General features: G+C 41.6%; 1 protein-coding gene across 2 annotated transcripts in view; it reads right to left on the reverse strand.

The window, feature by feature from the left end:
- SCAI (suppressor of cancer cell invasion) overlaps positions 1-17,562 on the reverse strand; it is a 39,542-nt gene that overhangs the window by 12,613 nt on the left and 9,367 nt on the right. For both annotated transcript variants that reach the window (XM_068414047.1, XM_068414046.1), the window contains exons 3-9: positions 12,360-12,491; positions 4,758-4,853; positions 4,045-4,131; positions 3,380-3,478; positions 3,133-3,229; positions 1,624-1,722; positions 393-545 (exon numbers count right to left, since the gene is read on the reverse strand). In XM_068414047.1, coding sequence (XP_068270148.1) covers positions 393-545; positions 1,624-1,722; positions 3,133-3,229; positions 3,380-3,478; positions 4,045-4,131; positions 4,758-4,853; positions 12,360-12,491 — 763 coding nt within the window. The remainder of the gene's footprint in view (positions 1-392; positions 546-1,623; positions 1,723-3,132; positions 3,230-3,379; positions 3,479-4,044; positions 4,132-4,757; positions 4,854-12,359; positions 12,492-17,562) is intronic.

A 17,562-nucleotide genomic window follows, 5' to 3' on the forward strand; every position in this document is an offset into this window, starting at 1 on the left:
AACCCCTTCCTGTTGCAACTGAAGTTACAGCAAGCTGGAGTATGTCATGTGAAAGCCTAAGTCAAGCTTTTTTCTGGACATATCCCAGAGGCCTCTCATGTTTGAATGTTGTTAAGAACAAGCCAGTATATGCAAACCAATTGTAGCTATTTAATTGACATTATGAATACAAGCAATAAGAGGTCAGTACCACAGGTCTAATATCTAACATTTCATTTTTAGCTCTTATTCCTGAAAACCTCTTCTTCTTGCTCCTACTGCAAACATCACAATCAAAATATTTTAATGTTCACCTCTACTGGAATCTCTGTTGTATCATCAGAAGGGATGTCACAAGGGGAAGGACTCTGAACTCCAAAGATACAAAGCCAAGTCCCCAGAATTTCTTTTACCTGGTTGTTGCAGTTCCCAATAATCAGCGCATCTGCAAGAGCAAGCTGTCCCACTATCATTCCCTGCTCTAGCAACGGAGCTCCTGTTTCAGAAAGCCTGTTAGAGGTGATTACAATGGTGTTGTCATCATTTAAAACCATGACAGGGTCTGCCTAAAAAAAGCAACCATAATAAATCAGGAATTCAAGAAAACATACAGATTTGCAGTCAGAGAGAAGTCCAAAGGTCTTGTCGCTTATAGCAAACATTTCAAAACTGAGGCAGATTTTTTAAATTAATTTGCCATACATATATTTGTATGCAGGCTACAGAGCAATGCCTTACCACCTGCAACAGCAACAGCTCTTAGGGACTGCAAGCAAATACATGGTACAAGCACACGAAGGTACAGCAAACAGAAAAACATACTTCCTCAAATGACATGAACTCTGCTTCAGCTTTTCCATACCTGAGGAACAAAATGTCATCAACAACCTTACAAATTCATGCACAATAAACTAAACATTCCTACAATACAGAAGAATCCTGCACTATTTTAGTTTGCCTTCCCTTCCTAGAAATAAATAGCAAAGGAGATGAGCAAATGATAATGCTGCCATCCATTCTGGCAATATTTAAATACAAACTCGTGTTACATAGTGACATCTTGTACAAAAGGAGGAAAGTTTTTCTGTCTCATTTGACAGAAGAAAAAAAATTTCCTTTTAACAAACTTTAGGAGTTGGTCATATTAGAACTATGCTAAGAGCCTGTCAGCTAACTGCCATGCTTACACCATATTTTCCATTATATACTGCTTGTGCATTGCCAGTGTAACAGACCAGTACTCCCCACAAAGTGCACTTTGAAACACAATCAAAACATCAACAAATTGGACTGGCTTCCACAACAGAACTAGAGCTGGCAGTCTCTCCAAAATATTGACCATGATAGCTGCTGTGCTTTCAATTCCACCATTTTCTGAACACCAAGAGCAGAAACAATAAGGTGACCAAGTGTATCTCAGCTTTGTGCTTCTGTCTACAATACGTTACGTGACCAGGTCTGACTCTTCAGACACTGTGATGGCTGTCACTGCTATGCTACTGTGAACACATTTCGATGATTAAATTGTACAGGAATACTGTCCCTGCACGTGGCACGCCTGCCTACCACACAGAGGTGGTGATACAGGAACACTTCGGTGAGCAAGTCAGAAAATTTTAAACTAAAAGGGAATGGTATTCTCACCTCAATAAACGCTGCCACTTCCTGAAGAACCAGGTTCCACTCCACCTGATCTTCAGTATTAAAACGATGGGTATAGTCTTCAATTTCATCTGACAGCTCCTGATGTACAAAGTTCAAAGACAGACACAGTCATTTCTTAAACTGAGAGTTTAACAGGCAGTCAGTAATTTTACAAATTAGTTAGCTGTGCTGGCTTATAATAATAATAATAAAAAAATCTACTTGAGAACATTTGCAGCACACTTAGGACTAATATGCCAGCCAAAATGTGCCCTTTCAGGAGACAGAACGCCAATGTTACACTGAGTTTTGGCAATGTAAAGCGTCTTTTAAGTAGGTCCAAATGCAAAGAATATCTCCAGTGAAGTATAACTATCCCACCCACATACAGCTATGTCATTGGTTATTACCATAAACTATGGATACCAAGGACTCAAACTGCAGCTTACAAGTTAGTTTAAATACATTGAGAAAAGGAATGGCATGGCTTTTTTAGCTGCTACTAAGCTAAGCTAGCAGTTCAACAAAGCTTAGACACAAAGACAGTAATGCAGCCTACACAAAACTCTCAACTCCAGAATCTGCTTGCAGCAAGGTGGTCAGAGGGTTTGGGAAGCATGTGCTGTCAGGAGAAGCATGCTGTTCCTGTGCTGGAGTTAAAGGGTACCTCCCTAGCTATGCTGCAGCTCCTGGAATATTTTTACTTTGTGTTCAAGCAATGCTGTCAAATAATTTGAGCTTAAAGTGTCATTATTAAATGCCTGATTCACAGAAGATATTCACTATATTGGATGTCAGATATACTAGAAAAGCAATGACCAACACTGGCCTCTATTTGTTGTACCTAAAGACTTGTGTTTATAGGCATTTAGTGCTTTACTCCCACGGCAGATGCAGATCCAGCCTCTCCCATTTCATAGTAGTATCTACACCATTTAGCAAGGTTTTATTTTGATGGGTCCCTGGAAGCTGCAGAATGTATTCAGAATGTGTTCTAGACATGGGACGGAGCAACAGCAGTTTGGAAGGGAAGAGAAATAAGCTCAGCATCAAGCTAGGAGACACTGGCTTTCCAAGCAACAGTGTGTCATGGAAATGTTGCTGGGGGGAGATTCCACTGATGCCTTAATTCTGCTACAGGAATGAAGATGTACTCAAGAGTTATCAGATGATCCCCACATTTTCAGATGAATAACATGCATCTTACAGTTTATTCCTAACTAACTACATAAATCTGTAGTTCTTCTCTCGCCAGATGTTCACATCATCCTGAATCTTTCCATAGCTCTAGCCATGTTATTCCTTCCTTCTGTGGCATCCAACAGCACAATCAATTAAATGAGAAAAAAAAAATTAAAAGCTGTGCTGCAGCAGCAGTCAACATCATAGATCTAATGAATGATATTTCAACTGAAATAGACTATATTCTGGATTTCTTAATTAGGAGAAAAGCACTGAATAACCAGCAACCTCCCACCCCTTAGCACCTTTATCCTCATTTTAACATACCTTTACAAGGTCCTTTACAACATCCATTTTGTTGAGCAAGAGACAAACCACTATAAACCTTGCATAGTAACGTAGCTTCTTAACCACTAATTCAGGCCTAAACACAACAACAAAAACACCACAGCCAAATTTGAGATTAAAATATAACTTAGGTAGGCAACAAGGGTAAGGGAGAAGAGTTTAAGACCAGAGCAAGGCTGAACACTATTCTAGTCTTGAAAAAACAAGGGCATTCACTCAGACATACCTGTCTTCTTTGTTGACTTGGGAGTAGTATGACCTCTGCCTAATTGCTGAATAGAAGGAGAAAGCTTCATTGAGATAGCTGGTTTCTGAAGTGCGCAAGCTGCAGAGGAAGGATCAGATCAGCTCACTGTTTCAGATGGAAATCCATGCCAAACCCTCCCTTCCTGCCCCCTCAACCATCTTGTGCATCGATGGCAAAACTCCCTCCTCAAGTAATATTGTATGAAAGCCAGACTCTCATTCTTTGTGCCTGCTGGGAAGACAGATTTCAGAGCTTCGATTCCATTTCAGCGAACAATCAAATCTGCCTGTCTTGTACCCATATGTACAGGTGGCAGGTTAATTCAGAAGTTTAAAGGAACATTAAGCTCCCAAACTTGCAAATCACACTCGTGCACAAGAGTCAAATGCAGCACGCATGGAAGACTTAGAGACACTTTTGAGGCAGGAGAGAAGTCCTTAGGCAGTACCAACGTGACTAGCAATGTGGTATGGGGCTCACAGGTGCCTTTCGCTGCAGCACCCTCATGCAGTCCCAAGGGCCTTCTCAATCAGAAACAGGCATCGTGACTCAACTGATACTCAGCCAGGAGTATCCAGATGTCTGGCATGGAGCTGCCACTAACATTGCATTCTCCTACTGAATCCTTTTCTGTGCTTACTTACTAATAATGGTAATAGAGCTGCCCAATCTTGGAAGCAATTTCCCCAATTTGCCACCGCTTCAACCCATACCGATTGTCCAATACTTGTCTATTTTGCAAGAGAGAAAAGAAAGATTAAAAGGCATTCCAGAATTTCTCAGAACATCACACCAGTCAAGACAAAGCGCCACTGTAGGGTCAAATTCAGCTTTCATTACTGGTATGGTATTCCCAGTAGCAGTCCCTCACAGAGCCAACAGCACTGCATACACACACCAGAACAAGGACCATTTATCCTGCATAAACTTGCGAGAGCTACACGTAAGTGTGTTGCACAAAATACACACAACAAAAGGTCACAGCTTCCCAGGAGAACACTCAGACTACGCAGTCAGCCTAAGGTGTGAAAGATCAAAGCCCACGCTGCAGCAAGACACTTCACACCGTTCCAGATGGGCTCTGCACTGCAGAAGCCATCATCCCAGCTTCTCCTTGGTAACATGCTAAAGCAACATGCAGTCAAGGAGAGCAAAAGGTTTTGTTGAAAAAGTCACACTGAAAACGCTGCAACATTTTAATTCATTAGACTGCGAGCACTACAGGAAGTGACTATTCCCTCCCTTCATGCTTGAATAACATAGTGAAATCTCAGTCTTAACTGGGGCCCCTAGGCACACCAGGGAGTAAAGTTGCACTTAAATCTACAGAACACGTCTCCCTGCAACATCCCCTTACCGATGCTGCTGCTGAAACTTCCAGAGTTTGGTGTAAACGTCAAACGTTCGCCCAAAATAGGACTGCCACTGCTTTTGCCCGTACTGAGGTAAATCCCTGCAACAGACAAGGGACAAACGCAGAGTTAGGGAGTAGATTCCAGTCAGCCCAGTGTGACAGCAGCGTATTTGTGTCAATGTCAGAACAGCTTTGGTCAGAATTGACTTGAAATGCTTTATAACTCTGCCTGCGCCCAGAACGACAAGAACCATGATTCTGTAGTTTCTCAAAACCTGTTGTTACTGGAATCTGCAAGGAAATCCTGTTCAGCTTGTAGGAAGTACATATATCAAGATCTGACCACAGTATTCATAAAAACCTGCCACAATCCAGAGAGCATACTCATTTAACACATGTACAAGAGAAGACTGCATAGGCATATGTATGAGAAAGAAGCATGTATTGGGGGAGGAAGAAATTCTTCAGTGCTGTCTCCCAATTATTGCTTCCTACTTTCAGACAAATTCTCTAGTCACTGTTCAAATGCAAAAGGATTAAAGTTATCAGTGTTAATAAAGGTCCCATGCGTTTGGCAAATCTTCCGAGTGATTGCCTACATTTAATCCCAGTTTGGGGGCACAGAGAGCCAATGTCTCAAACTGCCTGAGCTCTGCAGGTTCCATACAAAAAAAGGACAACGCTGTAACATCAAACTGAGGGGATGCAGCTTAACCATACGTTTTTTAAGTAAAACTTTTCCTAAGAAGACAATAACTCAGCCTTCAAATGCAAGGACTGTAATTCAATCACTTATTCAAAGAACAGCAGAATGATTCTAGTTATTGTAGTGTCTACTGCCAGTCAATATCCACAGTCCTTAATATCCTACCTGAGAGTACAAGTCAGACTGACAAACAGTCCCCCTGCACAGCAGACCCCTTAGAAAAGGCTGACTCTCCCTCCCCAAAAGGTTCAACACGATGAGTCCTGTCCAACAGCTTCCACCAGTTGTACGGGTAGATATTCACTTTTAAGTTAGTTATGAAACATATGGTGTATTTACAGCGCATTTATATGGTATTTATTATGAACATGGGACACACTGCACACATGAGCCCATTCTCTCCAGATGTGCCTGGGATTCTGGAATGGGTACCCCAACACACAGAACAGCAGCAGATGGAAGCAGTGCTCTCCATGAGCGAGTTAACGGGTCAAGTGATTGGATATGTGCAAAAACATCGGTATTTATGGACAAATACAGTCTAAGGGGCAAAAAGGAATCCATGCTCTCTAACCCCTGTAAACATGCCTTTATCAAGGTTCCTCAACATCAACAGGTTCGCAACAGCATCAGAAGAACAGGCCTACAAATAATCACTCCAAACAGGAAATTACCATGTTCCTACGTGCATTTTTCAACAGCTGATTGAAAACATCTTACCGTCTTGCTAAAAGAGAAGTAATTTTAGGGTTATATGCACAGAAAGCTAAATGGGACTCTTAAAATATCATAGTAAAAAAAAAAAACCCTACCCAAGAGCAAGCAGAATAATCTAATGTAAATTAGTTCATTTAGACTCATTTAGACTGATAATATTTCTTGCTACTCATTAAGGAAATAATCTTTTTTAAATGGATGAGGCTGTTCACTGTGTTTCAGAAACAGACCCTCCAACATTGTACATAAATCAGCTGTCCAAATGTCACCACATCAAGCAAGCACATGGATGTTCACCACTAACATTCACTGGGTCAGGTTACATCATCACCACAATATTTGTCACCCTCTAACTCATGGTTAGTGGTATGTCAGAACCCGAGACCTTCTGGTTTTGTTCATATCAGTCTCCAGTACTATAAGGCGACGCAGTCAATCCACTTCAGTTCTGCTTTCATACCTCCACTCCATGTCCACGCTGTGATGTATTTTCCTCCACCTCCACCCCACAACTACGATGTAGTCCTAAGGATTTTAGCTTTAAAGGTTTGTGCTGTCACCTTGGAATTACTTGACTCTTGGAACAAATGCCACAAAGACTAAAAGCCCTCAATCTCCTCGAGCACGTTGCCTACAAACCAATACTGAAGCCAATTCAAAGGAGGGACACAACTCTATGTGGAAGTGCAACAGCTTTTTCAAGATGGCATAATCCTTCATTTGATTCAAGAATGATTTCTCCAGGGAATGCTCTCTCAAACCACTGTGCTGGTTAACGTACCATCCAACACCTCAGTCTTCAGCAGACGGGCACAGAAAAGCAGCATATTCCACTTCCAAGCCTGGGAGGCTGAGACTGAAGGGACCACCACCTTTGGAAACCACGCCACGTCCTCTGGAGGAGCAAGACAAGCAAAGCAGTACGCTGCGATCTCCAGAGCAGCGTACTGGCGCGTTTCTGCTAACTGTAATTGCTTTAACAGCACCCCAGGTAGAAAAGGAAATGAATATTCTCTTGCTCGTCAGCCAAATGTACTTCCCACACAGCTTGAAGGGACCTAGCTTAGTTACTACATGTAAAATGAATCCGTTATCAGCTATGACTCTTACCAGCCTGGAAAACCATTCCAGTACTTGCTGCTGCTATTCTGTGAAGATGCCAAGGAATGTGGGCAGGATTTTGCCAAAAAAAACCCAAACCCCTCAAACTTGCAATTGGCTGCTCAACATCTTGGTGTAGTGAGGGGTAAACAGGCGCATAAACATGTTCAGGGCACCAACATCTTAATCCAAATATAGCTTGATACCAACACATGCAAATTTAAAGCATTTACTGCAACAAATCATTCACCACTTTCTATTGTTGTAACAGATGTAAACATTTTAGCTAAACAAAAGAAGTTAAGAAACTGCCCAAATACATGCCTAAGATACGTTGCAGGCTGTGATATAGCAAGAGGTGGTGTTAAACTTAATTAGCACATCCACAAGTTTCAATGTTAAAAAAAAATAAAATAAACAGTGAATACAAATACAAAACAACAGTAAAATCGATCATTTAAAAAAAATAATAAAATCAAAGTTCCCTGGCACTATCTTAAAGAATGACTGGATTAGCAAGTTGACTCAAAGAACCCGATCAGGAGTAAACTGGGCTTTCTAGGCCAAGGTGCTTAGGACATTTAAGCAAAGGTCTAACATGAGGAAGCAAGTAAACACACCCTTCTTCTCTCAAACACCGAGAAGTGGGGATGTGCACAAATTAAGAAATAAGCAGGTAATTATTTGCTGATCATGCCTATGCATATATCCCTCATCAGTAAGCTAATACACTCTTTATACTTCACCTGTTGTCTTCCCTTGCACAGCCCTGTCACCCCCTCGATTCTGTACCTGCCTCTGTACGAGCCTAAGCATTCTTATAACACCTAGTTCACCTGACCGCATTAGTTTTGAATATATGAAAATTGTGGCATTTTAAAAAGCCTCTGTGAGCACAGCGCACACGTGCTTGGCCGTTGTTGTCCACAATCACTGCTGGGTGTCCACATGCACATTTCCCTAGCAGCGTGCTCGCCTAATTGCAGCTGGCATAGCTGCACAATACCATGCGATTCCTCGGCTCCCCAGGGAACAGGAAAGATCTCCATGGAAACAGACAGCAGCACTTGTTCTTTTGATAGTATTCTGACATGGCTGTAATAAAACTTCATTTATGACAATACATTACCACGGTTTCACCACAGATTTTTGCAGACAAGAGCTGCCATAGCTGCCATCCATTTACTGTTCTGTGGTCTGAACATCATGCATGTTGCTCCCACGTATCAAGAAATTTTGCTGTGAGAAAATGGATGCATAAGCAAAAGAGGACATTTACTGCAGCTTTTTTAAGATCTGCATTATTTGGTGAGAAATAGCCCAAAAGAATACTAAAGACTCGACCGATTGCAGAGTGGATTATTAATTCAGCTCCTCCCACTGAAGGAGACAGGGAATATATGATCCAGAAGCAACTTGAGAGCAAAAGACCTATGTTATAGCAAGACATTTTGCTACTTCCAGATCTACAGAAGGATACTAGAGCAATACAGAGAGAAAAAGGCAACAGCGTCCTCTTCCTCTGGGGCATGCCTGGCTGAGGAGCTGGGTGCCGAACAGGCAGTGGTAGGGGTACTCACTCATGCTGTTACTGATCACAATCAGCTTTACAGGAGGGAGGAAGCAGCAGCAAGAAGCAATCCAGATGCAGAGGAAGGAATGGAGATGCTTTGATGTAGGACAGTTCTATCCAGACGAGGAGGATAGTCACACACTTCATTACAATAGCCTCCACCAAGTGGAGACTCTTTCCAGTTTTTTGGCTTTTAAAACATGGCAAACTGGACATGAAGACACAAACGCAGATGTTCTAAAAGGATGGGTTTCTCACATTGGGCACAGAAGACTGGTTTCCTTGCCACACTAGAGTGGCTGGTGGATAAATTCCATAGACAGTCCAGAATTTTATCCAATTCTTGCTGTATAGTCTCAGCAAAGACCAGCACTACTTATGTGCTTATAATTCATTTTCTGTCAGAAGTTCACTTCAGCCATGCTGTTGGCAGAAGCCAGATAATACTGGCTGAAAACCAATTTAAGGTGCTGAGGTTTGCTTGGCCAGCACCACATGGAAGTTGTCACGCAGGGACAACTTCCAGAGTCGTAAATATGTTGAGTGTCCTAGAGACTCAGCAGTACACTTCAAAAAGGAACGTTACAATAACTGTAAGTTTAACGTTCAGAGCTTTAAATACATTCACAGTTTTGACAGCTGATAAAAAAAGACAATCTCCTTTTATGTTCATAGGCTTGTAGTAATTACAGGCTCCTGCTCCCAGAACATAAGCAGCAGGGGAATAATGGCGTTGTGGCGTTGCTTCCCATCGCCTCTAATAACCCACAAAGCAGTAAGCACACCAGCAGCGCTCACAGAAACTTGCCTCACGGATGCAGTTGGTGTGAGAAGCCAGTCCCTTCCCAGCACCAGACAGGGCACAGGCTGCAACATTACCTGAAGCTAACAGGGTCCTGTTGTTTCTAAATCATCATCAGCAGCATGGAACAAAACTAAGAGGCTCAACTTGAATCTTACTAGAAGTCTACAAAATAAATGGTTAAATACTACCACCTCTTTCCATGAAAGGACAGCAGTCGTGATTCCTGCAGCCTGCACAATGAACAACAAGACCTTATAATCTGGGAAAGTATTATATATGTAGAAAATCTTTTCATTTCTTCAAGTTTCAAGCTTCTCGGTGATACTGAACACATTTAAGCATTTTTTAACATTAAAAAGAAAATAATAACTGGTGACAGTACACCATGAAAAACTGCTCCCTAACACACTCCCTCTTTCCAGCCTTTTTCCATGAAAAAAAGCAAGTGGGAGTGGGGAAAGGAGAGAAGAGAGGAATTGGAACATACTTCATTAACAGTTGTTTCTAACTTATAGCTCAGGGTGTTCAAGAAGGGAGTACGGACACTCGAAAGACAAGCTCCCCTCTAAGTTATTCTAGCAGGCACGGCCACATAAGGATGGTATCACTGGTAGTGCGAGCATGAAGTATACTTTGGAGCAGCAACCTTGGCAGATCATCATATGTTTTCCTCAAATGCTGTATTTGGCATCTGTATTGGGAAGAGAGGAAGGAAATGCTACTGAAACAAAGACGTGGCAGGCTGAGCCCTTGCATTTTTGGCAGCAGCAACAACTAAGCAGCTGCCAACAGAGCTATAGGCTTAGTTCCCTGTAGCCGAAGTGCCCAGAGGAGGTTTCAGGAAGGAAATCATTGCTCTCCCTCCCCCATCACTTCTTTTCCACAAAACATGGTAGGGGCAAAAGAACGGCATAAACCACAGCAGCAAAGGCCATCATCATCTTCAAAACAGAAGGCAGGCATGCATCAAATGCATTTATTATGCTAGAGGGAAAAGCAAGCAACTGGACTAAGAATTAGGATACTTGTCAAGTCATTTCCAGGTGAACTACCCAGAAAAGAACAAGCACTAACAGAGGAGATACCTGAAAATTACAAAGCTGCTTTATCCAGTTATTATGCCCATAGGAATCACAGGTCTTATAGGTGAAATGGTGGTCAAGGGCAGTGCAAGAAGCAACTGCGTTAATTGTGTCAAGTTACAGTAAGGACAGAGGCAGGCTCCCGTTCCGGTATGTTCTTATTCTCACACAGCAGAGTCAGCTGCTGAAGCCCATCTCTCTATTTTTATTGCCCAAATTTCATCCAAAGGTATTTTCCATTTTCTTTTCATCTAGCTGGATAAGAAGGTTTCTTTTTGGCAAAGTACCGTGGATACATATGGAAACTACACCTCTCATCTGGAAATCTGATACAAGTACTAACTCCCTCCATGCCCAACGGAAAAGACAGAACGGCTGTAGGTACTCTGCCACCTCTGTGATCTCAACTTGAGCATCCAGACATGACCTGTATGTACTCTTCAGTGACTCAGGTCAAGATTTCAAGCAAGCTATATCAGAAAGCCAATGTAATGGCATACACGGTCCTGGAAATCCTGGCCTCAAGACATCAGTCCTTTTGCTTTAGATTCTGTTTCATGAGGTGCTGAATGCAATCACCACGAACTCCTTGTCTCTACCATCCAGTTACCACTCAGATTTTGGAGCACAAACTGTTTGTTTTGCATTTGGTAATCGACTTCTAAAGTACATGAAAGGATTATCAATAACAGGGGGCGGGGGGGAAGGAATTAAAAACATCTTTGCTAACCATCTGTGTTTGAATAACAGCAAGCTATATGGGCCCAAACATACAGTATTACTCAGAGACCAGTAAGAGGGTGAACTGCCAACAAGATATGAGCTAAAAACCATGTTGCTTAAGAGACTCCACAGCAAAGCTTAGAAATAAAACAGCTCTTGATTACATAATCTTTAACTCAGCATATATTGACATAAACAGGACGCCTATATCACTGTCCAAACGTGAACTATTTTCCTTGAACTCCCCTTACTCTTATTCCCCTTCTTATTGGTGCTGACAAAACAGCTAGACTTCCTAGATGTTACTGCAGAGGTTTTGTAGATAAATGCAGATTTTGCCTTTCTCCACAGTTCAGATGAAGCACTTGTTTCACCAGACACGTACAGGCTATGGTTTGGATGTTTGTGTTTATCACTTCCTAAATTTATTCCCCAAAAATATTCCCTCCCCCCCTTTCCTCCCACCTAGGCCAATCCTTCTCATCTCTTTTTTTTTTGGTACAGAGACTGTGGGGTTTTGGACTTGCATGCTGTTGACTGTATACAGCCACACCTAGTCCTTAATTGTTATTCATACACAACATTACAGTGCTAATTCTATCAATTTCATGGAATTTCCAACTTCTAGCTTACCATAACCGACAGGACCAAGCCATTCAGCTCACCTTTCTCACGTTTCCTTCCCTGCTGTCTCAGAAGAAATGTGTGAACCTCTACTGCTACATTCTTACATACATGGTCCAAAACTACCCATACATAGGTGCACATCGTTCTCTCCTAAACAAACTTACTGTGTTTGAGTTCAAAATGTTCATTGTACAACTGACTTCAGCATCACTCACGCTAGAGTGTATGTTCCAATGCTCTTCTGAAGGAATACTGTCAAAAATGCACTAACCTTAAGCCGTTGAATAGCTGTTTAGATTTATCCAATAAGTAGCAAAAGTCTGTCACTGTTTTCCTCTCTGCTTGGGGAATATCATCTTCAGCTCCTCCTGATGACATGATTTCTTTTAGGGCAAACTCAGTCCTATGAAGAAGAAAATAGCCATATTACTCAAAAATTGAGGCTACTATGAACTCATCCAGATTAGATGCATGTTTCCATGGGGATGGTAACAAAGAGCATGCAATTTCCCACAGGTTACTCTTCTCAAGACTCATTAAAAATAACAGCTGAGAATCAAAGCACGGGACTAAATATTGCACAATGCACTAGTTAACAGAGCAAAATTAAAAATAAAAGTGGTACAAGAGGCATAAAATAAAATAACTCTGAGGACTGTATTCACAAACACAAAACTGCCAACAAAAGGACAGTTAACACAAACAGTGCGTGGGTTTCATACTTGGACAAGGAAATCCTCTCTAAATTTGCCTTTCTGCAGAGGTGTTTATCCTGCAGCCGTATTTAGAGAGACCAGCCTCAGCTCTGTTTGTATTTCATTTTCTTCTGTGGCTGCTGAAAACTGTAGCTCACTAGTTCCTATGGCTAGAACATAGCAGTTTTAGACAGAATGCTAAAAAATACCCTGCTGCTTCTCTACTTCTTCATGACTGTTTCATTCCATGGCTTGCACCGCCCGCAATTATACCCACAGATCTATTTTTACTGTTCATATGAGCAAAACGTCATATTGTACAGTAACCACCTGAACAAAAAAATGAGATATAAGGTAGATAATCCTAGTATTAAGTAAGGGAATACGTAGGCCTATAAAGGCAGAGTGGCTTTTAAAATCTTACTTGAAACTTACATAGGTATAAAATTATCCTTGTGGCCAGCCAAAGATGAGCTACCGATTTCTCAGCAGCAGCAACAGAACATGCTCCTCTGAAAATGGCTGCCAGGTCTTCAGCTCTTCTGTGCTCTCTAAGAATTTTAGTGCAAGATAAACACACCTCTAACCGGGCAAACACAGAGCTTTTACATTCAGCAACTTCTCTACCGGTTCTGGTAAGCACTTTTGTTAAGCAACAAGTTTCTATTTGTGCAGAGGCTCTGGCTGGATGCTATTTGCATAAGTAATTGCCTACAAGTCCCAGTTCAAGCCAGGAAATGGCAAAGCTAACTCCTCACGGTCATTGGAGAGCACCCAGAAGCATCCTTCACCAATTGTCAGGAAAAACCTTCATAATAACCAAACAGACTTTAGAAACACTTCCCTGAACAAACATTTTGTGCCTACCAAATGCAGAAGGAATTGGCAGTTCCCCCCAGCTTTTGCAGATAAGTTAGTGAGCAAACCCTGCCAACCAAGCAGTGTCACGATTTCCCAGTTTAGACAAGATGAAGCACACGTTCACTCGTCTTTACACACCCACCTGCCAGTGCACTAGAGCACTAGTGCAAGGACGTGGGGTGCACTGCACAAACGGCTTGTTGAAGAGTTCCAGAAAAAGGTAGGAAGCATCTAGTTATTGTCAGGTAACTGCAGTACAGGTGCCAGACAGTGTAACAGAGTTCAAACCACACCACCCAGATGTCAAAAGCTGTTGGCATGAGCCTACCAAGCAGGACATGAACACTGTGAAGCACCAGCCTGTGTTTGAAACATTCACATTCACACAGCATGAAACAAACAACACTGAGCACTTAAAGCACCAACATACAAAACTGAAGTGAACAGTCAGAGCTAAAAAACAGATGTCAGAAGCAGCCAGGAGGTGATTCAGGAGTTTCAGGAAGAGGGACAATACCCCAGGTGCTGTGTGCTCCGCAGCAAGGGTGACCTAAATCCCGCGGCGAGGCCCGCGGGTTCTGCAGCGCTCCACCACGGTAGGCCAGGCACCCTGGAGCAGCTTCAGATACATTTTCAAAAATTGAGGAGCTTGCTTAAATTGCAAAGTGTTTCATACAGTCTGTATATCATTCTGTTAATTTAATGGTAAAGTCAATTTTATTTTATACTACCCTTAATTTATACTATCCAGCTACCCCAACTGCTGCTAACATTGGCCAACTGAATCTGCGTTAGCCCTGGCACAGGCAAGTAAAACCAACTGTACTTCTTATGTTGAAGGAGTCAGCTAGACCCCCTGCAAAGAGAGGCATTTATGCAACCAATAAAAGACATGCTAGAAAATTCACTGCCTGCTGATCCAAAAGGTATCAGAAGGCAGGAAAAATACTTGTTGCAGAGAAAGGGGAAAAAACCTCTTCCAGGTTATAGACAATTAAGTTGTATTTTGAAAGGCTACTCCAAGCCCAGCCAGTTCCTAAGTATTTAGTACAACACCAGTTTGTGGGAAGTTGGAAGAACTGAGAGAAGAGCCGGAAAAAAAAACAAAAACAAACAAAAAAGATCACCAAACTGAAAACAAAACATTGGGGAATATTCTGTATGGTCAGCCTCCTGATACGGCCATCGGCATGCGGCTTTGGAGCTATCACTGAAGCAGAGGGGCAAAAGCACCTTTTCTGCTCATGGAAAGAAACTGCCAAAAGCAGAGGGAACAACCTGTCACCTTATCAGAGACTGCTGGTGAAGGAACCTAGGAAACAAACCACATTTAAGCACATTCTGACATTCCACAGAGAGCTGAAAAATCAGTGTACCCTGGAGGCACTCCACTAGGACACACAGTTTTTCCTTTCCCCGCAGGTTCAGAAATGAAAAAAATGTATGTTGCAACCAAGCCACACAGATGGGATTAAGGCAACCTGAGTTTAGGCTAAAACGTGGTATTACATAGCCGGGGTGAGGAGTAAGAGGCAGAGACTTACACGCAGAAGCATACAAAAGGAGCACGCTTATAGAATAGTCAGGGTTCTACTTTTTGAAAGAAAGGAAATGAAGTTAAGTCTCAGCCACTCAAACTTCTCTCCAGAAAGGAATCCCTACTGGTAAAACAAACTGTTCCACCCAGGAGACGTGTAATTACAGCACCTGCAAAATTACATCTTCACTCTACAACTAAGCTGAAATCTTAAACCCCACATACACCAACATGTGTATACATATATCACAACTGTAGCTTGTACTGCTTTAGAGATCAAAATATCAGTAACTGCCTGATCAAGTCCCACTTTAAAGTGAAGCTGCCACAAGCACAAAAAGCTGAGACCTAAAAAAAAATAAAATAAACAAACATCAAACAACAGAGACACAAATGTGAAAGGAAGGGATGGGAGAACAAAAAATTCATTCGAATACAGAGAGAGATGATTAGTTCAGGGGGAAGACAACAACAGAACCCTGTGTCCTCTAAACCACGTATCTTACAAAAGTTCATGTTCATTTCCAAGAAGCAACTTTGGTTTTTATGTATAGAGGGCCTGCCTGCCAGGCAATATCTTACTACAACAATAAAATACTTCCAATATAACTGTATGTCACATGAACTTAGCAAAGACAATAAAAACTAGATTATGTTGAAAAATGTAACAGTTCCACTGCATATTATTACCTCTATATTTTATATTATTTCAGCTGTGTGTGTGCGTGTGGTGACTAAGGAGGCCAGGTGGAAGAACAGAGGAAATCTTTCCGTTGTAAATGGCAAAATTTTCGCAGACCTTCTGCTAAAACTCCTAAGTTTGTTCATTATGTTAATTTCCGTTAAGACCAATACTCAGCAATAGTATATTGATATAAAAAGACTGAAATGCAGCTAATAGTAGTAAACTAAAAAACCTCATTATGACAGTTGCTGCCATGAAACCATCCCTACGGTTCAGCATTCCAAACACACCTCCTACCTGGTTCTGATCTGGATTGCATATGTATTTCATATGATATAAAAGAAAGACTTGCACGTTAGACTCGGAATAAAACACTCGATGCATACTTTCATCAGCCTGCTTTGAATTACACATTTAATGCTTGTTCTAAAAAGGGCTCTGAGCAGAACTCTCTACGAGAAACTCAAAAAACTCTGCCCTGTATCATGGTCTGTGAAAATTACATCTGCCAGCTTTTCAGACATGCTTAGCCTGGCCTCATGGTTTGACAAGTATTTTGATGGTATTCCTCTCACTCAACCTTAAGCACCTAAACAGTAAGACAGACACAAAAATTAATCTTGTTTTCTATTGATGCTTTTAGAGGGAGGGAGGTGACCAGAAGACACTTGATGCTGGACATCACAATGAACGGAGAAGACTCTGGGTGCTTACAAAAAGCTATTTCATTAGTACATAATAAATTAAACACAGAAGCCTCAACGTGCCCTCTTTGTTTCTGTGTTATTTTATAATAAAACAGCTAAATCACAGTTAAAAGTAGAATGAAATGAAACCTTAGTTACCTACACAATTATGAAACTATTTCTGTTCTTAACGACCTGACGATGCAAGCACAATTGCCTCTGGGATAGAATAGACGCAAGAGACACAACACCTCTGGGATGACAGAACCAGTACGCTCCAAATAATCAACTTTAGACAGGGACAATGGATGAGATCAGGTTTCACTCTCCTGCAGGATAATTAAAGGCATGTTCTGGCTCTGCCACATATTGCACTCAGAAAACAGAGGAGTACTTCTAAACTATCTATGTGTATTTACACATGTACACGGTGTAGGGGAAAGTCCTATTGAAAATCCTTAAAGGTTACACTTTAAAAGTAAGCATGAGTCCTGCTCAGAATGGACCGGTTTCTTACTACATGTCAAGATTTTCTCCATGATTATTATAAAATAACATCATACAAAAAATACATTGCAAAAATACTCAGACTGAATCACACCATGGGCAAACAGAGTCTTCCTTCTAGGAAAAAATAATCAGGAAAAGAAATAAGGGGTTCAACCAAGAAAGAAATAAGAAGAATTAAGCACAGTAGTAATAAACATGACAATTTCCCTCTGAGGTATCTTCAGAAAAGCTGCCAGAAGGTAATTCTTCTACAGATCTCAAATTCAAAGAAGCATTTTGGTTACAGACATGAGACAGGCGCTGCTGCAGTTTAAACCCCGGGTTCACTCAGCCACAGCACATGCCTGAATGTGAGGGAAAGGTGGGAAGGGAAGATGGAAAGAAAAGACAGCAGGAGCCATTAAAGGAGAGGTGAGGCTGGCTTTTCCAGCTGACAGAGAAGGACAATAAAACCAGTTATGTCATGCACTGGCTCATCATGCTCCGGAGGGGGTGGTATT

This window comes from Nyctibius grandis, chromosome 16 (assembly GCF_013368605.1).
Source record: "Nyctibius grandis isolate bNycGra1 chromosome 16, bNycGra1.pri, whole genome shotgun sequence".
NCBI classification, from domain to species: domain Eukaryota; kingdom Metazoa; phylum Chordata; class Aves; order Nyctibiiformes; family Nyctibiidae; genus Nyctibius; species Nyctibius grandis.